Below are 26,990 nucleotides of genomic sequence, written 5' to 3' on the forward strand. Positions count from 1 at the left end.
CAGCCCAAAATTAACAGAAGAGTTAAACTCTAGATTGCCAATGCTAAATCTGAGAACCAAAAATAAGCTATTTCTGTTGAAGTCATTCTAATATGTAACTTGTAGAAACGTAATTTGTGATCATTTAATTGGCCTTCAAGTTTATTTTCATTAATGAAGTGATTTGTGAATAGAACATTGATAAATGAGGTAATTTGTTTTATAAGTAGACAAGTAATTATATTATCTGGCACAAATATTTCACTGTTTCTTAAAATATTTTTATCTGTTTCAGTCTATTCCAGTGATTAATGGAAGAGAATTACAGAACCCTCTTGCTGTTCAACTTTGTGATCAGTGGGATAATCCAGCACCAGTACCACAAGTTAAAATAAGTCTTGTAAAAGCTAGTAGTTTAAAGGTAAGTTACCTTACTTAAGTATTTTCCATTTAAAAGTCTACTGTGAAGCTGGGATGAAGTGTTTGCCTGGCATGGAAAAGCCTGTGTTCAGTCTCTAGACAGACAGACAGACAGACAGACTGCACACACACACACACACACACACACACACACACACACACTCTCGATACTATGTTTAGGTTTCACATTTACTTGAGGAAGTAAAGTTTTCAGCTTACAATCAGTGGAACAAGGGGCCAACAGTCAAATGTTTAAGTGTTTATTATACAGGACTAGTAATACATGCATTTCTGAGTAGAATGGGTAGATGATTAATTCTAACAAGGTGAATGAAGACAGATATCACAAATGGCTTACAGTGTGATTTAAGGAATAGGCATTATTGGGGAATGTGCTGAATCTAACCAAAAAGAAGCATGCCAGGTACCTGTCCTCTAGTCTTACAGAGAGTTGTTGAGTTTGGGCAGAGCTTCTAGACCTATGCTGGATTGTATTCTAGAGTGAAGCTCCTTTACTGTCATTCTTTTTATGGGGCAAGTATGAACATGGTCTTGTTAATATTGGGTACTTCCAGAGTGCTTGGTTACCGGAAAGTTCAAGATTAGGTATGAACTATTTCCATGAGTATTGGAACAACCAGCTGCTCAGGGTCTAGTTTTGTGGCTAATGCAGAGTTGGAGGCCTTCTTGCTAGAGGAAAGAAGAGAAGCTGCTGACTCTTCCCAAGTTTTATCTTTACGTAGTACTTTCTGTTGGTTGAGGGAAACTCGTTGTTCCTAGTCAAGTTCTTGCCAGGCAACCCAGAGAAATTTCCCAGGGCTATACTCTAGACAGTCTGAAGTATCCCACAAATATTTTATAAATATAGTGGGAGAATCCATTGATACTATGAGAAGGTAGCAGTACTCTTGAAATTAATTAGTTCAATCAGAATCCTAGGAGAGATTTCCCTAGACCTACAAGTTAATCTTAAAGTCAGTATGGGAATTTAAAGTAGTAGAAATGTCCTGTGGTACTCATGGACCTGTTCTCCTAGTAATGAGAGTCAGGGTTCTTAAAATTGTCATCCAAGACTATGGTATGGCTGTTACACAAATGAATACAAAACTTCTCTGACTTAGCAACAAAGATTTGGGACCCAGATGGAGAGAAAAGACTTGAAAGGCAATGGATCCAAGGGTAAATCAAACAGGATACAGGACTGTATCCTATCATTTCAGTTACTGTTCTTTGTTTTTCCTTCTTAAGCTATTACTTTATCTGTCAGAATATACCACTGTAACCTACTCTTTATATGTGTTTTGTTTTTGAGTCAAGATCTTACTACGTAGCTAAGGATGGTCTCAAACTCATGATTCTCATGCCTCTGGCTCCCAAGTACTAGGATTATAATTGTGCACTACCACACCCAGCTCTGTGGTTTCTTCTGCAGAGATGAGTGTTACAGTTTAGGAGAGAGTCTCATTTTTGCTATTATAATCTACAAATTCACTTTTGTTCTAAAAATTTGCTTCCAGGAAAGTTAAATAGTGGTTATATTGAACCTCAGAATAAGAGTATGATTCTCTTTTCTAGAGAAGCATTCTAAAAGACCGAGTCTCTTCTAATCAGTTACTTGGAAATACGACCTCTGATTCTTAATCACTTGAAAGTGAAAGCTTAGTTATCACTATGAAGCTAGTAGTATTACGGCAAAAATTTAAGAAGCACACCTGAGTAAACATTCAAGACAAAGAACAGAGATATTGCTGTGATGCCTAGACTTCAGTATATGCCTGAATTTTTTTTTTTTCTTGAGTGCTGTCCTCCATAACTGCCCCAGCTTTCCCATATACCATCAGTGTTTGTGTAACCAGACTTCAATGATATATCAATAGGATCAATATAGTAAATTTATAATTCTGCAGCTTGATAATTTTATTGTGAAATTCTAATCTAATTGAGATAAGTGATAATTATCTTTTGGATTATGTAATTACATGACATTATTTCAAGTAATTTCATGTTTGAAATTTTTGTACATTTCAGCAGTGTATGCAAGTATAACTTTCAAAATGGGACTATATTAAAAGAACGTCATAAAGAAAACAACCTCATTTGGTCTCAAGAAGTTTGTAATTAACCATTTTTCTTTTGTTTTGTTTTAGCTCACGCCTTCAAATCAACAGCATAAAACAGATGAGAAAGGCAGGGCTAACTTGGGAGTGTTCATTGTTTTTGCCCCTAGGTAAGAACCAAAAGTTTGATAGATACTGGTGTTACACAGATTGATTTTTCTTATTACTTGCTGAATAGTAATAACCATCCTTTTACTTAGTATTAGGTATGAGTTGGAACTGAACAGTAGTAGAGAGATTCCCTAAAAGCTAAAATTTGTGTAAATTGTGTCTGAATTTTTAGGTTATAACTAATGTAATTTGAATCCCTTTCCTTTGCCCTCTCCTTTTTTCCATTGTTGTTGTTGTTAGGGGAGAACATACTATGCAGGTTAAAGCCATCTATAACAAGAGTACCATAGAAGGACCTATAATTAAGTTAATGATTCTTCCAGACCCTGAAAAACCCATTCGACTCAATGTTAAATACGACAAAGATGCTTCCTTTTTAGCAGGAGATGTTTTCACTGGTGAGTATTTGACAGTATTAAAAATTTGTAATGATAATTTGCCTTATAATAACATTAGCGGGATAAATTATTTATACTTAGTGTTCAGCATGATTTAAAAAGAAGCCTGCATGTCATGACCTTTTAAATGGCAAAGAAAATGTATATGACAGTTTCTACCCTCATCCCTTAGTTCTGCAGTCCATTAACAATGAACTAAAAGTTTATGTAGTAACTGGTAGCCTAAGGTAATTAGTTCAGTTGATGTATGTTCATTCACTGAATAGTAAAATATAAAAGTCATTTCAGGATTTATGATATTTCAGAGAAACATTTATTAACTACCTACTGTGTTGGGCTCCTAGTTTTTAATGAGTTCACTCTAATGTGGAGACAATTAGATAGTCAAATACTTTCAACATAGGGTAGCTGTTGCTAAGTCAATAAGAAATTAGTACTTGGTTTACACAGCTAATTTTCTGGAAGACTTCTGTTTTATTGAAGGGATAAACACCTATACATGGTTATAAGTAGTGAAAGAAATACACCAAAAAGTTCATTTTAAATTTTTTAACAATTAAATTTCTTATATTCATAGCCTTTTCTATTTCATACATTCTGTGTTAAATCTGTTCGAAAGAAATAAGACATTTCTTATAAAGAACTAATAGGTTTTAAAAGTTACATACAGATGGTAAATATAATGGGAATATTATATATAATAATACTTTAGCTACTGTATGCTATAGAAAATCATAAAAGAAAGTACCATTCTGTTCTAGGAATACAGCATATGATGATGTGGCCAGTTGGCCTAATTCCAAGTTGCTGAGCATAGATAGTGTGTCCATTTTGGTCTTGCATGCTAGAGTTTGCATCCTGGCAGACTGTGGTGATAAGACAAGGAAATATTAGTAGCAAAGATATGTTTGTTAGATTTCTGGAGGAGAACTTGATGTCCATATTTAGCCCTAGATAGTTATCTGTCACGATTACTAAGTTTTCTGGATGAATTGTTGGGAATGCAGGGTAAAGAATAGTCTTACTTTCTTTTTCATCACAATATTATTATTAAAATTTTAAAAAGATGTATACTTTATGTTTACCATAACAGATTTTATGGTTAGCGTTATTTCTGAAGATGACAGTGTCATCAAAAATATTAATCCAGCACGTATTTCCATGAAAATGTGGAAGCTGACTAGTAATGCAAACCGACCACCTGCAAATGTGAGTAAAGGAAAACATTTTTAGAAGTTAAAAATATAACTTAAAATTAAATCTAATATAGTGTAAAAATAAGATATGTATGTATTTGAAAACTAGAAATTAATCTACTCCATTCCCTGGGATTGAAAGTACATTTCATAGTTAGGTGTTGGTGCTGCTTTTTTGTTGGTGTTTTCTTGAGATGGGACCTGACCATGTCACACAGACTGGTCTGAAACTTGTGATTCTCCCTCCTCAGTCTCCCTAATAGTTGAGATTATAGTCATCCAGCCCATTGATGCTATTGAAGAAGTGTAGCATACATTCTGATTTTTCTTAACATGTTAATTTTATACCTTATTTTGTCTAAAAGACAGTAGCACAAATAAAGAGCTATTAAATATCACCCTGGGATGATACAGAAAATCAGAGAGCAAAGAAATGTTGATAAAACTATAGTGTAGAGATGGGGAAGTTGGGAAGTGTGAGATCTGAGTGTTTAAGTTTTCTGGTAGCCACATTACAAAGGTTTAAAAAAGAAGTGAAGTTACTGTTTTATGGGTTTTTTTCCTGTTTTTTGAGACAGAGTCTTGCTGTATAGCCCAGGCTGGCCTGAAACTTGCAATCCTCCTCCCTCAGCCTCCTGAGTGCTGGGATTATAGGTTGTGCCCCACAACTTCTGGTAAATTAATTTTAATATTTCTAATCAGATATATCAGAAGTTACCATTTCCGCATGTTCTTGGTATTTTAAAAGTTACCGTAATCTTGAATTCTTTCCCCAATTCTCCAAAACTTGGTGTGCATCTTACAGCATCTCAGTTCAGAAAACCACATTTTTTAAATACTTAATAGCCACATGCATCATCTTGGCTCCGTTACTGAACAATATAAATTTGAGGTAAGTCTCAAATTGAAAGTGAAATCCTAAAAATTGTCAGAGCATCCCAATTAAATAACCCAGTATTTAAGTTTCATTTGCATCTTCTTTTTAAAGAATTTAACTTGTTTAATGGTCTGAAGATTTCCAGCTGAGCAACCTGGATCTTCAGTTTAGCCTAGCAGTTCAGTGAAGTTGCTATTATCATAAAATATTACTATCAATATAAAGATGTATTATATATATTTTAATAATGGTGTGTCTTTCCATTGTGACTTTTCTTATTGAGTATTTCATGTATTGTACAGATAGGTATGTGTGTACTTACATATTTAGAAAGCCAAATGCAATCTAATTCACTTTTAATTCAGATATATAGTAAGTTTTCATCCTAAGTATACCCTGTTAAAAGTTTGTTGTTTCCCCCTTCTCTCCTACTCCTCCTTCTAGGCAGAAACATTTAGTTGTAATAAAATAAAGGATAATGACAAGGAAGATGGGTGCTTCTATTTCAGGTATTTCTCAAATCATTATATATTTTCAAGCATATTTTGGTACATAGTAATTCAACCTTAGAAATATTTACCTACTCACCTAAGGAGAAAGAATTTATGATCAAGAAGAAAATGTTAATAGTGTCTTTTACTTGGGAGGATGTATTACTTATTTTTCACAAAGCTTTGTAAAATGATTTGGAGGGAGATTGTTGTGATGGTTGTATTAGCATTAGAAAGCATCAAAGCCATGAGAAAAATTTATGTTGTCATAGCCCTTTATATTTTTTTAAATTACATAGAGTTCTATAATTCTAAGATTTCATAAAGTAAAACTACTTTTAGTGTTGATGTGACTTGAGCTGTTGCCTCTTCATTCTGGACCTCCATTTTCAAGTCTGAAAAAAACTTTGAAAGGATTGTATCTATACTTTTTTTTTTTCTTTTCTTTTTCCCCCCAAAGGTTTTGTCCTAATATTTTTAAACTGTCAGTAGAGTTGAATATTTACTTTATTTGTTCAGTGCTTTTTCCTTTTTTTTTTTTTTTTTTTTTTTTTAGTACTGGTGATTGAACTCAGGGCTTCACACTTCCTAGGCAGCCACACTACCACTTGAGCCACTCGGCCAGCCCTTCACATTTTTCTTAATGCATATTAATTGACAGTGCTTTTTCATTGCTGCCTAGTAGTCTACAGGATGCAGTTGTTCATTCTGCTTATGACCATTTTACATTATTTTCAGTTTGGGGCTGTTATATTATCTATAATCATATATTATCATTATTACATAACAGATTCACATAGAGAAGTGGAATTGCTGGGTTAGATGTTTAGTGACACTAAATATAGATGTGTATTTAACTTTAGTAGCTGCTGTCAGACAGTTTTGGAGGTTTTGCTTTTGTGTATTGAAATGAGGTCTTCATCTATAGCCCAGTCTTGTCTCAGACTCGTGTGCTCAAGAGATTGTCCCACCTCAGCCTCCTTAAGTTCTTGGGATTACATGTGCCCAGCTTAAATTTACAGGTTTTGTTTGTTTGTTTTTTAATGAACCCAAATAGCAAAAGTGTCTAGCGGTCCCTTGGGTCTCCTTTGATGTCTCTTGTTTCTGTTGATGTTTAATCTAACTCTCTTGCTTCTTCATTTATTTGTTTTCTTGTTGTACCAAACATCGTTATTTATTAATACCTATGAAAATAATTGTATGTGTAGAATAATAATCTTTCACCAGAGAGGTTTACATTTGCTTCTATCAGTTGTCAGATTTAAGATGATTTCAAAGCTGAGTTGCATTTCCCTTAGGAGGCTGTCTACCTAAAGTCTACCTATGCTCCTAGAATGGGATCTCAGGGGAAGAAGCAATTGAGAGGATTGTGATTTGAGGCCATTCCAGGCAGAAGTTTGTAAGACGATTTCAACTAATGGCTAGGCACAGTGGCACATGCCAAAGCTACATGGGGAAGCATAAATAGGACCATGATCCAGGCCAGCCCAGGCACGAATTGAGAATCTATCTCAAACATAACCAAAGGATTTTTGCTAATAGCATGGCTCAAGTTGTAGAGGGCCTGTGTGGCAAGGGTGAGGCTAAGTTCAACCCCTAGTGCCATCAAAAGAAAGAAAAAAGAATTGTGTCCCAGGAATAAGGTGTGGCAGTCATCTTCTAGGGCTTCCATCCTATCTGTTTATATCCTTACCATTTTTTTTTACTTTAACTTATTAGCTCTTCTACATCTTTAAAACAATTTTTTAAGAAACATGGCTGTTTTCATCTGGAAAGATTCTTGTCCCATTTGTATTATTAGTCTTGTTTTATTTTTAGTATTTTTCATATTTTTATTGTGGTAAAATATGACAAAAACAAGTCCATAAGTGCCTCTCAATAGGTACTGAGTTTCTCCATGATAGTTTAAATAAATAAATAATTTGAATATATAAAGTCAGACATATAGAATAGTACCTGAGTAGAAAATAAAGCAACATACAAGATTGGCAGGATGGCCTATACTTTTGAAACATAAAACTGTCAGTTGGAAATTTATAATGTAGAAATGAAGCAAAATTCCCTTGACATACAACTAACCATGTTTTGTGTGTTTACTACTTTCTCAATGTTACATTCCTGTTCTTTCCATTTTCCCCATATCCAGAGCCTTTGTTCTGGATCTTATGTGAAAGAATGTATAGGTAAGAGAGACCTAGCATCAAGCCTATGTATAAGAAATATTTGTTAAATGAATAAAAGTGAACGTAGTATTACTAATTCCCTTTTTATTCATTTACTTGTGGAAGGGAAATTACTATTGATGCTTTGAATTCCTTTCCCCTTAAAAATTATCAGTACATCTTAACTCCTTCTTTTTAATTTAGGGATAAAGTAATTCCTAACAAAGTGGGGACATACTGTATCCAGTTTGGTTTTATGATGGATAAAGCTAATATGCTCAACAGTGAACAGGTTTGCTTACTTTCTTTTGTATAGCATGGTTTGCTTTACATTTACTTACTTAATTTATGAGGTATTTGGTTTAAAAGTGAATTAATTAGTGGATTCAAAGTATAAATTCAGTACCCTCCCTTATTCATGGGGGACACATACCAAGTCCCCCCAGAATGCCTGAATCTGGGGATAGTATCAAATACTGTATGTATTACTATTTTCTCCTGTATGTACATTCTTTTCATAAAGTTTAATAAGTTAGAAACAATAAGAGATTAATAACAATAGCTAATTAAAATAGAACTATAGCCATATGCTGTAATAAGTTACTTAAAATTTACAAATTGTTTATTTCTGGAATTTTCCTCTTAATATTTTCAGACCATGGTTGACCACAGATAACTAAACACAAAAGGAAAACTAGATAAGGAGGGGGGGACAGCTGTAATGTGATTTATTTTCAGGAAAATTAAATATATTTAAACTATGTTCAGTAATTAAAGCTGACGTAGAAGTCACTTTTCTATTCCTCTTCATACCAAAGACTCAATTAGTAAGCATTTTGTTGTGTATCATGCTAAAGTTGCTTATGTCAGTCATACATGAACAAATTTCAATTAATATTTCATTACTACTCTGGAGAGTTCTAACATACATCATCTCCATTTAGTTTTTAAAGTATAATAAAGTTTTTTAATTACTTCTTTTAAATGCTTCTAAGCTTACTCTTAGATGCTTATTGTAAATATTCAAAAATCTGACATCCCTTTTATTCTGAATTTTTAAAGTGAATTACTTTTAAGATATTTGTGAAAAATCAATTTTAGAAGATAACTTCATTTAGTAAATGCATACATTGTTTCTTATCTTCCTCTTAAATAGTAGGGAATTAATATTCATACATTGTTAATCAGAATGCTTCTTTGTTTTATAAGGTTATAGTTGATGTTCTGCCTAATCTGCCTATGAAGTTGGTTCCTGAAATTCAACCAGCTACCCCAGCTGTCTCTAATGTTCGCTCAGTTGCCAGTAGGACCTTGGTCAGAGACTTACGTCTCAGTATTACGGTAATGTTTTACTTCTCCCAAAACTATGAAGTTTAACAAGAAAAATTGTCTATGATATTCAGGTGCAGAATGCTTATTGTAGTCAGTAATTCAGTTTAAGCTTTCAATGGACACTTGTGCAGATCAGTTAAATACTTACAAACACATGTATTTGGATATGAATAGAATGTAAAACATACATAAAATAAAAACAGATTGATTCAGTAAGAACTGACTCAAGATGAGGAAATCTGCTAGTTCGTATATGTATGAATGTATATGAGCAACATTGATTTCTTATGTTCAGTTCATGTTTGTTTTTGTCTGTACTGGGGCTTGAACTCAGGGCCTCATGCTTGCTAAGCAGGTGCTCTACCACTTGAACCATACCTCTAGCCCTGGGGGGGTTTTCTCTTTTGTTTTGAGATAGAGATTCACTAACTTTTGCCTAGGCTGGTCTCAAACTGCAATCCTCTTTTATCTCTAGTCAAGTATATTTAAGATTTATAATGACTGATCATTCTTAAGGAAGAAAACCTTAGCACCTCAAAGCTACTGATTATCTGGATGATAAGCAACCCTAGAATTGCCAAAAATAGTAACAGAAGCATGTAAATACAGGGATGAGGGGCTGGGATGTCGCTGAGTGGTAGAACACCTGCCTTGCATGCCCAGGGCTTGTGTTTGACTCCCCAGAACCAAAAACAAAAAACCCAACTGGTAAGACTTCAGTTTTATGGACAGTTCTGCTGGTGGGGTACTCCTTTCAGTTTATTTTCCTGTTTCAGACAAGTGAATGTTTCTTTTTGTTTGTTTTTTGGGATGTTTGGTTGGTGGCGATCAAAGCCAGGCCTTGTAGTGTGCAAGGCAAACACTCTACAAGTGAGCCATAGCCCCAGCCATTGGTTTTTTTTTGAGGCAGGGAATTACTGTGTAATCCAGGCTAACTTCTAACTTCGGAGCCTCCTGCTTCTGTCTTCTGTCTGCTGGAATTATAGGTATGTGCCCCTAAACCCAGTGGCAAGTGAGAGGTTGTTCTGTTTTGTCTTTCTGAGACAGTATCTCTATGTAGCTCAAGCTGGCCTTGAATTTAAGATCTTCCTGTTTGTTTTAGCCTCCCAAGTGCTAGGATTATAGCTATGTGCCACTGTTCAGGGCTATACATAATGCCTTTTTTTTTTTTTTTTTTTTTTCCCTTTTGGGGGTACTGGATTTCAAATCAAGGCCTGATTCTTGATAGACACTCTACCACTGGAGCTACACCCCCAGCAAATGAGAGGTTCTTAACTTTTCTTCCCCAAATATCTTCTGGGTTAAAGAGAGTACTGTAGAAGTAATGCAAGGGTGTTCGAATCCATATATACACAAACACTGTATGAAGACTGTATTTCACACATACAGGACTGTTGCCTTTGAAAAGTATACAGATGTTGTTGAAGTTAATAAAATCATAATACCTTTTTGTATTAAACACTTTCTAGCAGCAGTAGATACAGTAATACAATAAGATGAAATTTTTCATTGAGAATTCTTAATTTAGAAAGTTAAGCTCCATGATGTTATATGGCCTCTGCTTGTTTCATGGCTTCTGGAACTGTTTCCTGAATTGTGAAACACAGAAACTTAGAACTGAATTCTGTTCTTGAATTTAAAAAGACCAGGATGATTTAATGCTAGGGCTCTGTAAATACATGTCATATTTCTCATTTGTACAGTCCCTTCTCTGGGTTTAGTTTTCTAACCAGTTTTTGTATTTTTTTTTTTTTTTAAGTTTTAGCAAGGATTTATTTTAGTGTAATAGGATAATGTAGAGGAAAGCATGGAGAAAGGGGGAGAGACATTTCCTGTTCCCCATGCTGAAAATGGTGGTTCTTATCTGTGGCCTTTATACTTTCTGAGCTGGGCTTATACACCCTAATCCTTAGACAGTAGTTTTAGGATGCCTAAGATATGTGCTATTTATTATCCTAAAGCATGAAGATGCAATCTAGGCCTACCTAAAACTCAGGGATAATAGGTAATTTTAGAATTTCCCTTTGCTAGTCATGCCTTCCAATTCCCTGTCTCTTTATTCTTCACACAGAGTTCATAGCTTTTTAACATCCCAAAGGAGAAGGCAGATGCACTAATTATTTTCTATTGTTTATTTTAAGGATAATTATGGCAATCATACTGGAATGAATTTGGTTGGCAGTGTATTAGCTACCATTAAAGGTTTTAATGAGGAAGATACTGATACCCCCCTCTTTATTGGGAAAGTTAGAACACTCGAATTTCCCTTTGTGAATGGTTCAGCTGATATTACGGTAAGTTTTTATATCTTTTGGTGATAAAATTTGTGTATTTAATATTCTAAGACAACATATTAGGATACTTGTTCATTTGTATGCATACCTATGAAAAAGTTCTAATTAACGTATTACATTGGAAAGCCAGCTGAAATATTTTACAAATTGGATTTGGAAAGCAAGTCTTTAAAGTATATGTTACTTTTATACTAGAAATTATATTGGGATAATACATAGTAAGAATAATAAACAGTATGTGAATGGGATTGGGAATTGATTTTGTGGTGGACTTATATTCTCTATTCTTTGTAAAAACAATTCTTAGCTTAAATTTTATAACTTTTTATGTTTTGTATTGATCTATACTGTTCTGTCAATTCACATTTTTTTTAATTTTACTTTTCTATCTGTAAATTATTTTTGTAGTCTGAAAAACAAAGCACTAGTTTCTATTTCTGCACAAACGTGAAAAATCATTTGGGATTAAAAATATTTGTGTGCATCACTTACTAGTTATATGTTTTGGTCTTAAGCCAAAGCAGACTAAGGTTTTTGTGTGTTAATACAAAAATAGAATTTTAAACAACAAATCTTAAAAGCTTTTTCAAGGACCTCTTGTTCTGTCACCTGGGACTGGAGGATCTACTTCCATGGGAACAGCTGTAACTTAAACTCAGCATTGAGCTTTGGGCATTTCTTTGTGATTGTTTTTATAACTTTCACACTACTAGCTATTTCACACTGCTTCAACTTAAAGGTTAGAATCAAGAGTTTGTAGGTCAGGATGTAAGTGGACATCCATACATCTAATGTAAAGAAGATAGTTTTTCTTATACTGTTCCATTTTATATAATTTTTGCATAAATTGTACTGATAAGATCATTTGGCTTTCAAACCAGTTCCAAAAGGTAAACTGATTTGTTTCATGTTTTATGTGGTGTTGGTTAAAGATCAGTCAGTGCATTTTACCTTTAAAATTTACCTCTTACTTGAAAACGGCATGATGAGATATGTAATGTGAAATTTTTCTTTTTAAATTGAGATTTTCTTTATGCTTTTTTACTTACACAGAGTCTAGTGCTGGCAGAAAATAGCCCTGGAAGGGATAGTACTGAATACTTTATTGTTTTTGAGCCTCGGCTATCACCTTTATCAAGAACATTAGAATCATATATCCTACCATTTATGTTTTACAATGGTAAGTTTTTAGGAAAGTAGATTATAAACGCTATTGTTAGTGGTACTTTAGATAACCGTGCTTTGCTTTCTCTTGACAAGATATTTGGTCATGTTTTGGAAAAGTCAAAATTTTTAAATTGTTTATATTATCTGATTTTTTTTTTCTTTAGATGTTAAGAAACAGCAACAAATGGCAGCACTTACAAAAGAAAAGGATGAGTTATCTAAGTCTATTATTGTGTATAGAAGCTTATTTGAAGCCAGCAAACAACTTCTTGATGAAATGAAATGTAAGTAACCTGGTAATTCATAGGTAACAAAAAATTATGCTTTAGGGAGTGGTGAGACAGGAGGTGGAGACCATGAGACTAACATGTGTCTGTTTTCCTGGACTGTAAGTGAAATGAAGAATACTGCAGAAAGATAGTAATGGTGGCTATGTTAGTCACCATTGGGCAGTTTTTAAGATGAACTGTTCCTCATTTTAAATAAGCGTGTATCTTGCTAGCATATTTCAGAAAGTTGACACTTTCTGTTAGAAATACGGATCTTTGGAAAATGATCCAAAGATCTAAAATTCATATGCTTTTGGTATACTAATAATGTTTGTATCCAGCTGTAGCTCCTGGCAGAAGATACTGGATGACATTATTACTGAGGGAGTGATGAGTAATTTCATTTTTAGTTTGGGTCATGGGCTGTATGTATTTTACACACCACAATGGCATATGGGGTCACAAGAAGTGAAACTGAAATATGTAATTTATTCTTGAGTCAATCCAGAGAATGTTTGCTGTTTAAATTATTTTCATATACAATTAAAATAAGGCATTTGCTGACTTGTATCACCTCATTCCCTTTCATTTGTCAGATATTTTTGCTATAGTTTTTGACTTGTGTTAGTTTTCATTTTTGTGTTAATTATATACTATAATAACTATTTTGTGTTAAAATTATATTTGTTTTATATGTATATATGTAGTTAAAATTTTCATCAACCAGTATTTATTGCCTGACTCACAATTTTGTGTACCTATACAAGATAAAAGATATAGTAGAAGTTGGGTGTCGTGGCTTACACCTGTGGGAGGCAGAGATCCTGATTATTGTTGAAGGCCAGCCCTGGCAAACAGTTAGGGATACCCCATCTCAGTCAGTAAAAAGTTGGGCATGGTGGTGCATGCCTCTTATCCAGCTAAGCAGGGAGGATTGTAGTCCAGGCCAGCCCAGGCATGAAAGCGAGACCCTATTTGAAAAATAACTAAAAACACAAAGGGCTCAAGTGGTAGAGTGCCTGCCTACCAAGTGCAGCCCCTGAATTCAAACCCCATTACCACCAAAAAACAGGTAACAGTAGTGATGACATATCATTTGTATAGCACTGTTTTTATAAAGTCTTACTTCTGAGCTCTACCCATCCAATTATGTATAAGCATTTTATAATCGTGTGGAACAAGAGTAAATAACTTACCCCACATCATTAGGAGTTTGCAGTTCAATGATGTTGTAATATCACGCTTAGCTCCATTAATTTTATGTCTCATTTTTATATAACTGAACTTTAAGATTTCTAGTTTAATTTTGAATTTCTAAAATAATCGCCTATCAATTTTCGTTTTAGCATCAAACATTAAAAGGAAAAAAGGAGTTGAAAATTAAGGCTTTTTTTTTTTTTTTTCCTCTTAAAAGCTGTGTTTTGAGGTCTATCAAAAATTGATGCAGGTTGTTTTTGCTGTTGTTTTTAATTTTAGGCCAAGTTGAAGAAGCACAATTAAAAGAGGCCCAGTTGAGAAATGAACTAAAAGCACATAATATTGATATGCCTACAACACAACAGGTACAGCTTCTAAAGATTTTTAAAATAAAATTTAACCATTTATGTTTCATTAGGAATGCTACAGATAATATTGTTTTAGGGTATAAATACATATGTGCATTATAATATAGTCACCTACTATTTTGTTGTTTGTTTCTTTTCATGTTAAGATGTAGACATTGCTTTTATTATTTGAAGGAAGATGAAGAGAAGAAGTTGGAATTTCTACCTTAGTTCTTCCCACTTTATGTTGGTGTGTTTCTTGAAACTGTCTCCTTATGTCACCCATGTTAATCTCAAACTTGGAATCGTCCCGCAGTGGCCTCCCAAGTACTGGGAATTTAGCGCCGTGTACTGCCTACAGTTTGCCTTTTTAATGTAATTGCACCCATAAAGGCAGTTAATATACCAATTCAAACATTGCAGTAAAAGGCTGCATAAGCAATAACCAGTATACATGATGGCTAAAGACGATGAAAGAAAGTAACAAAAAGCAGTATGGAACTTTTCAAATTTTATTTTCTATTATATGTATAATTCAGTTTCAAACAAATAAGTAGTGTATTTCTTTTTTTTTTTTTTTTTGACACAGAATCTTGCTGTGTAGCCCAGGCTGGCCTTAAACTCCTCCTGTCTCAGACTTCCAAGTGCTGAGATTATAGTGCCACCATGCCTGACTACTGGTTTTCTTTTTCTTTTTCTTTTTTTTTTTTGTGGGGGGGTATTGTTTTTTTCTCCCCCCGGCTTGAATTCAGGGCTTCGTGCTTGTAAGCAGGCACTGTTACCACTTGAGCCACACCTCCAGCCTAAGGTAGTATATTTCTTAATGAGTATAAAAAACATTCAGTAAATTGCTAAGTGGTAGAAGTACACTTACAATGTACAAGAGCCTGGCTTCAGTCACCAGCACCAGTAGGAAAAAAGAAAAGGGCATTACATCTTTGAGCTGAGTTACAGTTCAGGGATAGAATGTTTGCCTAGTATGCATAAGGTCCTGGGTTTGTTTCTGAGCAAGAAATGACCCAAACAATGTATGCACATGTGAATAAATTAATAATAATTTTTAAAAATTCCTTCAGAAGGAAAAAAAAAACAAGTATACATGCATATGCAATAAGAAAAAGAAGAAATATTCATTGAAATTGGATTGATTGATTGACTTATGGCAGTACTGGGGTTTGAATTCAGGGCCTCATGCTTGCTAGGCAGGTGTTCTATAATCCACCAGCCCTTTTTGAAAATGGGAATTACTATATTACTAGTGAGCATAGTTTTTGTTTTTGTTTTTTTGTTTTCTTTTTATGAAGTAATGCCTGCTGATTAACTTTATGTTCTTGGGTTCTCTAAATTGTTGATTTTTCCCTGCTGTCCTTGTTGGCTGCCTGATGCAAGAGTAATTGGCTTTGTAGATCATTTTTCTTTATAAATTACAGATGCCTCACATTGAAGCACTTTTGAAAAGAAAGATATCTGAACAGGAAGAACTAAAGAAAAAGCCTAGAAGATCATGTACTCTTCCAAATTATACTAAAGGCAGTGGAGATGTTTTAGGAAAGGTTTGTAAGAAGCAGTACATTCTTGTTGTCTAGTTTTGTTTAAAATATGTTGTCTAAAAGTGATATAATAGTGTCAGTTTCTCTGTAATTTTTAATTTGTTCCAATAGGATACCATAATAGGACCTTGTTTACTACTTAGAAATGTTTTCATGTCATAGGGCTTTTTGGAGAGTCAAGACCTTCACAGGAGACTGAATCTTAAGGTATATAACCAAGATAAAACAATACCAAAAGTCTTCTGAGTTCCAAGTCTAAGGCTATTAGAGAGTGAATTCCTAGAATTTAAGAAAAAGCAACAACAAACAAAAACTTTCTGCATATTTAATACTAAGGGATTAAATTCCTTTTCATCTGTTGTTCTTTCCATCTTTGGCTGCCTACATCAGATGGAGTTATATTTTCATTTTTATCCTACTGTTACTCAGTCATGAAATTCATTTTATTTCATGTTTTTATAGAATGGAATTTCTATTTGCAAATATTATTAAGTTTAGATGACTGTGATTTCTTTTCCTTTTATGGTTAATATACCCTTCTAGATAGATTTTACTCTATTATGGTATTTATTTCAAAAAGTAAGCCTAATTTGTCACAAATAAGACTTCTTTTTTCTTGTGGCTATAGTGTGGCTCAAGTGATCGAGTGCCTGCCTAGCAAGCACAAGATACTGAGCTCAAATGCAAGTACTGCAAACAAAATAAATTAAGACTTGTTTCTTTTGTTGTATTTGATTTTGCCTTTACTAACCCTCATGCATTGACTAGAACTCTCATTCTCTTTTTTTAAACCCATGAGTCACATCCCCAGCCTGCATGTCTTGTTTTCTTACTTTTCTTTACCTTATTTCTGGTGAATTGGGAAATAAGGGCAGACATTATGATGTTTCTAACAGTGTTGTAAAACATTCCTGTTGCTAGTGCTGCCAGATCAGCTAAGAATAAAGGGTAGGCATGACCAGATCAGCACAATGAATGAGGTTTTGATAAGGCCACAATATCCCCAACCTTGGTGGACTTTGAACAAGAATGCTTGCTACCAAAAGCCAGTTTTTTTAAGGAAAGTGAATACTTACCCTTAGCTCCAAAGAAACGTTCCTATCAGCAGAAGCTGAAGAAACGATGCTTATTTGTAGTACATGTCCTTGCTGAAAGAATATACTACAAAGGTAAATATCTTCTTAGTAAAGAATATGAGGTATATATGTTTAACTAAATCTCAACTACACTGTTTTATTCTTTATTTAAATGAACTTAATGGCTGTCAGTGACTTCCGAATCATAGATACTAAAATATAAAAAAACAAATTTTTAATTAGCTAACAGTTATCAGTATTTTTTTATTTGTAAATTTGCTAGAAGAAATTACTGTGGAAATTTTTTTCCCAAAATGTAATAGCAAAATAGGCATTTTAACATAATCAAGTTGATATGTTTGTACACCCTCAGGTTTTATTCGTTTGACACAGATTCTGGTTATGAAGCTCAGGCTGGTTCTAATTTGTGATCCTCCTGCCTCAGCCTTCCAATTGCTGGGATTATAGGCATTGCACCACTATGCCTGACTGAGAATTTCTTTTTATTTGTGTGTTTCAGAAAGATCCTTTTGTTCTTTAGGGTTAGGCTTTTTAAATAGTTAATGTCAAGTTTTTGTTTATTTTTAAAATTTCTACTTGATCTTATTAAAATGGGTTCTAGATTGCACATCTCGCACAAATTGAAGATGATAGAGCTGCAATGGTTATTTCTTGGCATCTGGCAAGTGACATGGACTGTGTGGTTACCCTAACCACTGATGCTGCACGTCGCATCTATGATGAAACCCAAGGTCGCCAACAGGTGTTACCCCTTGATTCTATTTATAAGAAGACTCTGCCAGATTGGAAAAGGTTAGAGAAAAGTGAGAGTAATAATCTTTTCTAACACACTTTGTCTGCTTTGTTGCTTTGTAATTCTAGGGGTTAAAACCAGGATCTCACACATGCTGAACAAGAGTTCTACTACTGAAAGCTATACCCCCAATCCACAATGTCTATTTTTTATCACAGCTCTTAATTTAAAAATGATTTCTCAGGGCTGAGATATAGCTCAGAGGTAGATCTCTTGCCTACCATAGACAAGGCCCTGAATTAAATTCCTACCACCACAAAAAATATTAAATAAAAATGCTTCCTTTAAAAGGTGTAAAAACAGAGATGTGACTTGAACTGTCTACATATTTTTATCTGCATCACACGTGAGCATACATCATTAATATCAATATTGCACTGTATTTGACCAGATATGCTATGTCTTATTGCCTATTGAACGTTATTTATATTTGTGATATATTATACACTCAAGCAAATACACATACAGATCTAAAGCAGATCTTTGGCCTTTGCAACAGGAAAGGTAGAAGGATGTTTTTATTGCTAATAGAATACAGAACACCTTTATTTGGAGTAAGACTAGAGGTGTGTAAGTTTTGTCCTATTTATAACCTGTGAAAATAAACCACACTTTAAGTAGAAAGGGTCTGTTGCCACGTCATTCACAAATACTAGAATCGCCAGTAGCACAGTTGAAATGTAGAAGTTTCTAGTTGGACAGTTCAATCTTATTTTAATGTATGGATAGTATAAATCTATCTTCTTTAAGTAATTGATACTTCATTTACTTTTCAAAAAGTGAGTTTAGGGAAAATAATTAGGCATGTTAAACTTTTTTTAAAAAACTATAGGTACTCTGAGTATGCCTATTTTTTTTAAATTCACCTTAAAAAATCTAGAAGGAAGCTAGCAAAAGAAAAAAAATAAAATGTTAACACAGTATTGGCCAGTAACTTTTTCAGATTTCTAAACAAAGCTTCATGAGACCTGAATTTGGGTCTGAGTGAGGACTTGAAGAAGACTAGCAACTCAAGTATGAGTCTGCTGTGTCAATAAGTGTACATTATTTCATTATATAATTTAAAAGTCAGCTCAGAAAGTAGCTGGGGATTAGACTCATATCTATCAATTTCTGCTACTCTGTTGCTTCCTAACCAGTATCCATTTTTGATAAAATCGGACATCTTGACAGTCACAATTGCTTTGTTAATAAGAGTAATACTTTTTTTGTGAGAAAAAAGATTTTTCCTCCAGAAAGCCCACATTTATCTCTGCACTCCCTAAATACCAAGTTGAGAAAATAATTGGCTTAGGGAAAATATAAATTGGGTACTTAGGGCTAAAGTTTGTTCTAGAATTCGGTTATACTCCATTCCTGTTCTTAGTATTCCACCCTCCCTTCCTTGGTGGGGCAGAGATTTTTGCTTCTTGCAAAATTAACTGTCTGCCAAAGCCTCCATCATCCCCTCTCCTCACCATATGAAAGGAAATGTCCCTGTCACCATTCATCCACTGTCTCTGAAAACTCCATTGTTTGCCATGTGCTTCAACTGCTTTTTGTGCTCTGCAGAAGGGTCAGGGATTCAAGGTACATAGAGCTGCCTCCCTCACCTGTCTCAGTTTTGGACTTTGTCCCTTCCTGTATCATGTTGGCCACTCTATACATGAGGCAGTTGTGTCCTTGATGTCTTCATATGGATTAGCTTTAAAGGCTGCTTTTCTCCTTTCCTTGTCAAACTAAGTAGTTAGCTTTATTGAGGGTAGCCATGTAGATAAAGCCAGGTAAATATTTTTGTTTTCATTTTTTGGTAGATAGTCAATTTTATGGTCAAAATGATAAATAGTATATTAATATGTTTTTCTTACAGTTTTGAAATTAAGAAGTGATACGTGCTTTGTTTAATACTTCAAATATTTTTTTATTTAGACCGCTGCCTCATTTCCGAAATGGAAAATTATATTTTAAGCCCATTGGAGATCCAGTCTTTGCCCGAGATTTGTTAACATTTCCAGATAACATAGAACATTGTGAAACAGGTAAAGAATATTGTGGTGGCTTTATTTTTGTACAGATGTTACATTTGTGATACAGATCTATAAATTACTGATTGTGAAAAATTACTGTTCTTTAGCTTATAAGTTGTAGTTTTATTAATATGTCATTCTGTAATTTTTGCTTTTCTTAGTATTTGGCATGCTGTTAGGAGACACCATTATTTTGGATAATCTGGATGCAGCCAATCATTATAGGAAAGAGGTATGTATTTAATTTCTTTTCTTTTTTATTTTCATTTTTCTTTTATTATTCATATGTGCATACAAGGATTGGTTCATTTCTCCCCACTGCCCCCTCCCTTACCACCCACTCCGCCCCCTCAATACCCAGCAGAAACTATTTTGCCCTTATTTCTAATTTTGTTGTAGAGAGAGTATAAGCAATAATAGGAAGGAACAAGGGGTTTTGCTGGTTGAGATAAGGATAGCTATACAGGGCATTGACTCACATTGATTTCCTGTGCGTGGGTGTTACCTTCTAGGTTAGTTCTTTTTGATCTAACCTTTTCTCTAGTACCTGTTCCCCTTTTCCTATTGGCCTCAGTTGCTTTAAGGTATCTGCTTTAGTTTCTCTGCATTAAGGGCAACAAATGCTAGCTAGTTTTTTAGGTGTCTTACCTATCCTCACCCCTTCCTTGTGTGCTCTCGCTTTTATCATGTGCTCATAGTCCAATCCACTTGTTGTGTTTGCCCTTGATCTAATGTCCACATATGAGGGAGAACATACGATTTTGGTCTTTTGGGCCAGGCTAACCTCACTCAGAATGATGTTCTCCAATTCCATCCATTTACCAGCGAATGATAACATTTCGTTCTTCTTCATGGCTGGATAAAATTCCATTGTGTATAGATACCACATTTTCTTAATCCATTCGTCAGTGGTGGGACATCTTGGCTGTTTCCATAACTTGGCTATTGTGAATAGTGCCGCAATAAACATGGATGTGCAGGTGCCTCTGGAGTAACAGTCTTTTGGGTATATCCCCAAGAGTGGTATTGCTGGATCAAATGGTAGATCGATGTCCAGCTTTTTAAGTAGCCTCCAAATTGTTTTCCAGAGTGGTTGTACTAGTCTACATTCCCACCAACAGTGTAAGAGGGTTCCTTTTTCCCCGCATCCTCGCCAACACCTGTTTTTAGTGGTGTTGCTGATGAAGGCTATTCTAACAGGGGTGAGGTGGAATCTTAGCGTGGTTTTAATTTGCATTTCCTTTATTGCTAGAGATGGTGAGCATTTTTTCATGTGTTTTCTGACCATTTGAATTTCTTCTTTTGAGAAAGTTCTGTTTAGTTCACATGCCCATTTCTTTATTGGTTCATTAGTTTTGGGAGAATTTAGTTTTTTAAGTTCCCTGTATATTCTGGTTATCAGTCTTTTGTCTGATGAATAGTTGGCAAATATTTTCTCCCACTCTGTGGGTGTTCTCTTCAGTTTAGAGACCATTTCTTTTGATGAACAGAAGCTTTTTAGCTTTATGAGGTCCCATTTATCTATGCTATCTCTTAGTTGCTGTGCTGCTGGGGTTTCATTGAGAAAGTTCTTACCTATACCTACTAACTCCAGAGTATTTCCTACTCTTTCTTGTATCAACTTAAGAGTTTGGGGTCTGATATTAAGATCCTTGATCCATTTTGAGTTAATCTTGGTATAGGGTGATATACATGGATCTAGTTTCAGTTTTTTGCAGACTGCTAACCAGTTTTCCCAGCAGTTTTTGTTGAAGAGGCTGCTATTTCTCCATCGTATATTTTTAGCTCCTTTGTCAAAGATAAGTTGCTTATAGTTGTGTGGCTTCATATCTGGATCTTCTGTTCTGTTCCACTGGTCTTCATGTCTGTTTTTGTGCCAGTACCATGCTGTTTTTATTGTTATTGCTTTGTAATATAGTTTGAAGTCAGGTATTGTGATACCTCCTGCATTGTTCTTTTGACTGAGTATTGCCTTGGCTATTCGTGGCCTCTTGTGTTTCCATATAAATTTAACGGTAGATTTTTCAATCTCTTTAATGAATGTCATTGGAATTTTGATGGGAATTGCACTAAACATGTAGATTACTTTGGGGAGTATCGACATTTTTACTATGTTGATTCTACCAATCCATGAGCATGGGAGATCTCTCCACTTTCTATAGTCTTCCTCAATCTCTTTCTTCAGAAGTGTATAGTTTTCCTTGTAGAGGTCTTTCACATCTTTTGTTAGGTTTACACCTAGGTATTTGATTTTTTTTGAGGCTATTGTAAATGGAATTGTTTTCATATATTCTTTTTCAGTTTGTTCATTATTAGTGTATAGAAATGCTAATGATTTTTCTATGTTGATTTTATATCCTGCTACCTTGCTATAGCTATTGATGATGTCTAGAAGCTTCTGAGTAGAGTTTTTTGGGTCTTTAAGGTATAGGATCATGTCATCTGCAAATAGGGATATTTTGACAGTTTCTTTACCTATTTGTATTCCTTTTATTCCTTCTTCTTGCCTAATTGCTCTGGCTAGGAATTCCAGTACTATGTTGAATAGGAGTGGAGATAGTGGGCATCCTTGTCTGGTTCCTGATTTTAGAGGGAATGGTTTTAATTTTTCTCCGTTAAGTATAATGCTGGCTGTAGGTTTGCCATATATAGCTTTTATAATGTTGAGGAACTTTCCTTCTATTCCTAGTTTTCTTAGAGCTTTTATCATGAAATGATGTTGGATCTTATCAAAGGCTTTTTCTGCATCTATTGAGATGATCAAGTGGTTTTTGTCTTTGCTTCTGTTAATGTGGTTTATTACATTTATTGATTTTCGTATGTTGAACCACCCCTGCATCCCTGGGATGAAGCCTACCTGGTCGTGGTGAATAATCTTTTTGATGTGTTGCTGAATTCAGTTTGCCATTATTTTGTTGAGGATTTTTGCATCAATGTTCATTAAGGAGATTGGCCTATAGTTCTCCTTTTTGGAGGTGTCTTTGCCTGGTTTTGGGATAAGTGTAATACTGGCTTCATAAAATGTGTTTGGCAGTTTTCCTTCCCTTTCTATTTCGTGGAACAGTTTAAGGAGGGTTGGTATCAGTTCTTCTTTAAAGGTCTGATAGAACTCAGCAGAGAATCCATCAGGTCCTGGACTTTTCTTTTTGGGGAGACTCTTGATTGCTGCTTCAATTTCATTTTGTGTTATAGGTCTATTCAGGTGATTAATTTCCTCTTGGTTCAGTTTTGGATGATCATATGTATCTAGAAATCTGTCCATTTCTTTGAGATTTTCAAATTTATTTGAATATAGGTTCTCAAAGTAGTCTCTGATATTTCCTGGACTTCCATGGTGTTTGTTGTTATCTCCCCTTTTGCATTCCTAATTCTACTAAATTGGGTTTTTTCTCTCCTCATTTTAGTCAGGTTTGCCAGGGGTCTATCGATCTTGTTCATTTTTTCAAAGAACCAACTTTTTTTTTTTTTTTTTTTTATGTTTGTGGGGTGGTGGTTGTGGTGTGGTGGTGGTGGTGGGGTGGTGGTGGTGGTGGTGGTGGTGGTGGTGGTGGTGGGGTGGTGGTGGTGGTGGGTGGTGAGAACCAACTTTTTGTTTCATTAATTCTTTGTATGGTTTTTTTGGTTTCTATTTCGTTGATTTCAGCTCTTATTTTTATTATTTCTCTCCTTCTATTTGTTTTGGGATTTGCTTGTTCTTGTTTTTCTAGGAGTTTGAGATGTATCATTAGGTCATTGATTTGGAATCTTTCAATCTTTTTAATATATGCACTCATGGCTATAAACTTTCCTCTCAAGACTGCCTTAGCTGTGTCCCATAGGTTCCGGTAGGTTGTGTTTTCATTTTCATTGACTTCCAGGAACTTTTTAATTTCCTCTTTTATTGCATCGATGATCCATTCTTCATTAAGTAATGAGTTATTTAGTTTCCAGCTGTTTGCATGTTTTTTGTCTTTACTTTTGTTGTTGAGTTCTACTTTTACTGCATTGTGGTCAGATAGTATGCACGGTATTATTTCTATTTTCTTATATTTGCTGAGGCTTGCTTTGTGCCCTAGGATATGATCTATTTTGGAGAAGGTTCCATGGGCTGCTGAGAAGAATGTATATTGTGTAGAGGTTGGATGAAATGTTCTGTAGACATCTACTAGGTCCACTTGATCTATTGCATATTTTAGATCTTGGATTTCTTTATTGAGTTTTTGTTTGGATGACCTATCTATTGATGATAATGGAGTGTTAAAGTCTCCCACAACCACTGTGTTGGCGTTTATATATGCTTTTAGGTCTTTCAGGGTATGTTTGATGAAATTGGGTGCGTTGACATTTGGGTGCGTACAGATTGATGATTATTATTTCCTTTTGGTCTATTTCCCCTTTTATTAGTATGGAATGTCCTTCTTTATCTCGTTTGATCAATGTAGGTTTGAAGTCTACTTTGTCAGAGATAAGTATTGCTACTCCTGCTTGTTTTCGGGGGCCATTGGCTTGGTAAATCTTCTTCCAGCCTTTCATCCTAAGCATATGCTTATTTCTGTAGGTGAGATGAGTCTCCTGTAAGCAACAAATTGTTGGATCTTCTTTTTTAATCCATTTTGTCAAACGGTGTCTTTTGATGGGTGAATTAAGTCCATTAACATTAAGTGTTAGTACTGATAGGTATGTGGTGATTCCTGCCATTTAGTTGTCTTAGTTATTTGAAGATTTGATTGTGTGTACCTAACTTGATGTTACTCTCTACTGTCTTGCTTTTTCTTATCCTGTGGTTTGGTGCTGCCTGCCTTTTCATGGTTAAGTTGGGTGTCACTTTCTGTGTGCAGGATCCCTTGCAGAATCTTTTGTAATGGTGGCTTTGTGGTCACATATTGTTTAGCTTTCCTACTCCTGCTTACTGGGCGGTGCTGCTGCTTCTGCCGGCTGCCATGTTTGTTTACAGTTCATGTGGGAAGTGGGTCTTCCCTCCTCTCACAAGCTTCCCCGCTCCTGGTTGCTGGGCGCGCGCATTGCTCCCGCTCCCGCCAGGGCCTCTCTGGCCCGGCCGGCTTGTTTATTTACAGTCCCGGGAAGGATTCCCTTCTCCCAATCTTCAGTGCTCAGGGCGCCCCACCCTCTTTCCAGCATGTCTTAACTGTTCTTATTGCTTATTACTCAGTTTCTCTTTTTTTCCCGGGTGGAGGTCAGTCTGTCCAGGGGGCTATGCTGCTCTGGCCCAGGCTTGTCTGTGGGGTACCGCGGTACCGCGAAGCTCACCTGGTCCGCGTTTTCCCAAGCCGTATGGGCGCCGGCCACTGGCGGCCCCGGGGGCCCTCCTCGGTTCTCCGTTTAACGTGAAGTGGAGATTCTCTGCACCGGCTGGAGATGTGGAGGGGGTCAAAGTTATGCCTTTTTTAGGTGATTATGCCTGCAAAGTGTGTCTCCAGCGTCTCTCCAAGATTTCACTGTAGGAGGGTCGCTTTCTGCTTCCTACCTCTAGCCGTCATCTTGGAATCTCCCTAATTTCTTTTCAAATCAGTATCCCTCAATTGTAATGTGTTTTTAAAATTTCACATATTGGAGACATATAAAAATCATTCCATTAGCCAGGCATGGTGGTATATGCCTGTAATCCTTGCAGTCACAAAGCTGAGGCAGGAGAGTCAAGAGTTTGAAATCAGCCAGGGCTACATAGAGAGATCCTTGATCAAAAAAGTCACTTTATTTAATGGTACATACACAAATGACTAAGTAGGCAACTTAAATCCTGCAAATTGATAAAAGCAGCCTAACACAGGGCAAAATATATGAGTGAATGAGCCAATATGCAAATTAAAATGAGATGTGTTTGGGGGATACAGAATTGCCTGAAAGTCAAGACAGTATCTGTTAATGATAACTGTATTAGAAAGGATTACTCTGATAATGTTGGTGGAAGTATAATTTACTGAATCCCTTTTGTATAGTTTGCTAGGACTGCCACAACAGAATACCATGGATTGTGTAGCTTAAACAATAGACATTTTTTTGTCTCACAGGTTTATAGGCTGGAAGTCCAAATTTAAGATGTCAGCAGGGTTGGTTTCTTCTGAGAATTCTTGAGTGAAGGATCTGTACCAAGCCTCTCTCCGTACCTTGTGCATAGCAGTCTTCACATTTATGTGTGACTGTGTCGAAATTTCCCCCTTGTAATAAGGATGACAATAATACTTGATTAGGGCCTACCTCTTTGACCTCATTTTAACTTTAAAATGCTGTCTCTAAATAAGGTTACATCGTGAGGCAGTGAGGATTAGGATTTTGGCATAACGATTTTGAGAGAACACAATTTAGTGTGTAGTACCTTTTGAGGGGGGTTGGCAATATAAGTGATTCAGGTATATAATGAACACCCTCAAGGTTAGCTTTAAACAGCAGCATATCAGTTCTCATACTTCTGAGTTTCTCTAAGAGGTGTTAGCTAGTACCAGTGTTAGCTAGTTGTACTGGGACGATGGAAGCTTGTAATAATGCTTCACTCTCATAGCTGCATAGCTAGTAGTTGGTATTGGATGCCATCTGGCCAGTCAGCTGGCATTGTCCAAGGGCTGAATTGGTGCTGTATGCAAGAGTTACTGTTCTTACCCACCAAGTGAGATAGGGTAGGATGCTGCCATTAAGAGTTTTAGAACTATGGCTGGCAGAGTGGCTCAAGTGGTAGAGTACCTGTGTAGTAAGCAAGCATGAGGCCCTGAGTTCAAAAACCCAGTGCCATCAAAAAAAAAAAAAGAGTTTCAGAACTAGTGGGCACACCTGTATTCCCATCACTCAAGATGCAGAGCTGGAAGATAACTTGAGCATAGGAGTTTAGCAGACTTGGGCAACATTGTACAACCCCGTCTCAAAAAAAAATTTTTTTTTTTTTTTTAGAAATACTTCAGCTCTAGCAGTGTCATCCTTTGCTTGATTATGACCCTAAGGCCACATTTTACTGGCAGTAAACTTGACCAGTTATCCATGAACTTTTTTAGTGTTTTTTTTTTTGTGGGTGGTGGTGGGGTTTTTTTGTTTTGTTTTTGTGGGACTGGGGTTTGAACTTAGGGCTTCACACTTGCAAAGTGGGCTCTCTACCGCGTAAGCCACACCTCCAGGCCATTTTTTGTTCTCATTATTTTGAAGGTGGGGTCTTGGAAAATGTTTGCACAGGCTGGCCTTGAACCATAATCTTCTTATCTCGG

General features: G+C 35.5%; 1 protein-coding gene across 3 annotated transcripts in view; it reads left to right on the forward strand.

Moving 5' to 3' along the window:
• The window catches only part of Smchd1 (structural maintenance of chromosomes flexible hinge domain containing 1), a 135,871-nt gene that overhangs the window by 80,414 nt on the left and 28,467 nt on the right, over nucleotides 1-26,990 (forward strand). For 2 of the 3 annotated variants that reach the window (XM_074070221.1, XM_074070222.1), the window contains 15 exons: nucleotides 275-400; nucleotides 2,547-2,626; nucleotides 2,868-3,025; nucleotides 4,119-4,234; nucleotides 5,543-5,607; nucleotides 7,956-8,043; nucleotides 8,961-9,092; nucleotides 11,225-11,377; nucleotides 12,431-12,557; nucleotides 12,709-12,828; nucleotides 14,290-14,375; nucleotides 15,788-15,910; nucleotides 17,606-17,796; nucleotides 19,706-19,815; nucleotides 19,965-20,035. In XM_074070221.1, the coding sequence (XP_073926322.1) occupies nucleotides 275-400; nucleotides 2,547-2,626; nucleotides 2,868-3,025; nucleotides 4,119-4,234; nucleotides 5,543-5,607; nucleotides 7,956-8,043; nucleotides 8,961-9,092; nucleotides 11,225-11,377; nucleotides 12,431-12,557; nucleotides 12,709-12,828; nucleotides 14,290-14,375; nucleotides 15,788-15,910; nucleotides 17,606-17,796; nucleotides 19,706-19,815; nucleotides 19,965-20,035 (1,746 nt within the window). Of the gene's footprint in view, nucleotides 1-274; nucleotides 401-2,546; nucleotides 2,627-2,867; nucleotides 3,026-4,118; nucleotides 4,235-5,542; nucleotides 5,608-7,955; nucleotides 8,044-8,960; nucleotides 9,093-11,224; nucleotides 11,378-12,430; nucleotides 12,558-12,708; nucleotides 12,829-14,289; nucleotides 14,376-15,787; nucleotides 15,911-17,605; nucleotides 17,808-19,705; nucleotides 19,816-19,964; nucleotides 20,036-26,990 lie in introns of all 3 variants that reach the window. The other variant, XR_012447116.1, reaches the window with a different exon arrangement.

Source organism: Castor canadensis, chromosome 4 (assembly GCF_047511655.1).
Source record: "Castor canadensis chromosome 4, mCasCan1.hap1v2, whole genome shotgun sequence".
In the NCBI taxonomy this organism is placed as follows: domain Eukaryota; kingdom Metazoa; phylum Chordata; class Mammalia; order Rodentia; family Castoridae; genus Castor; species Castor canadensis.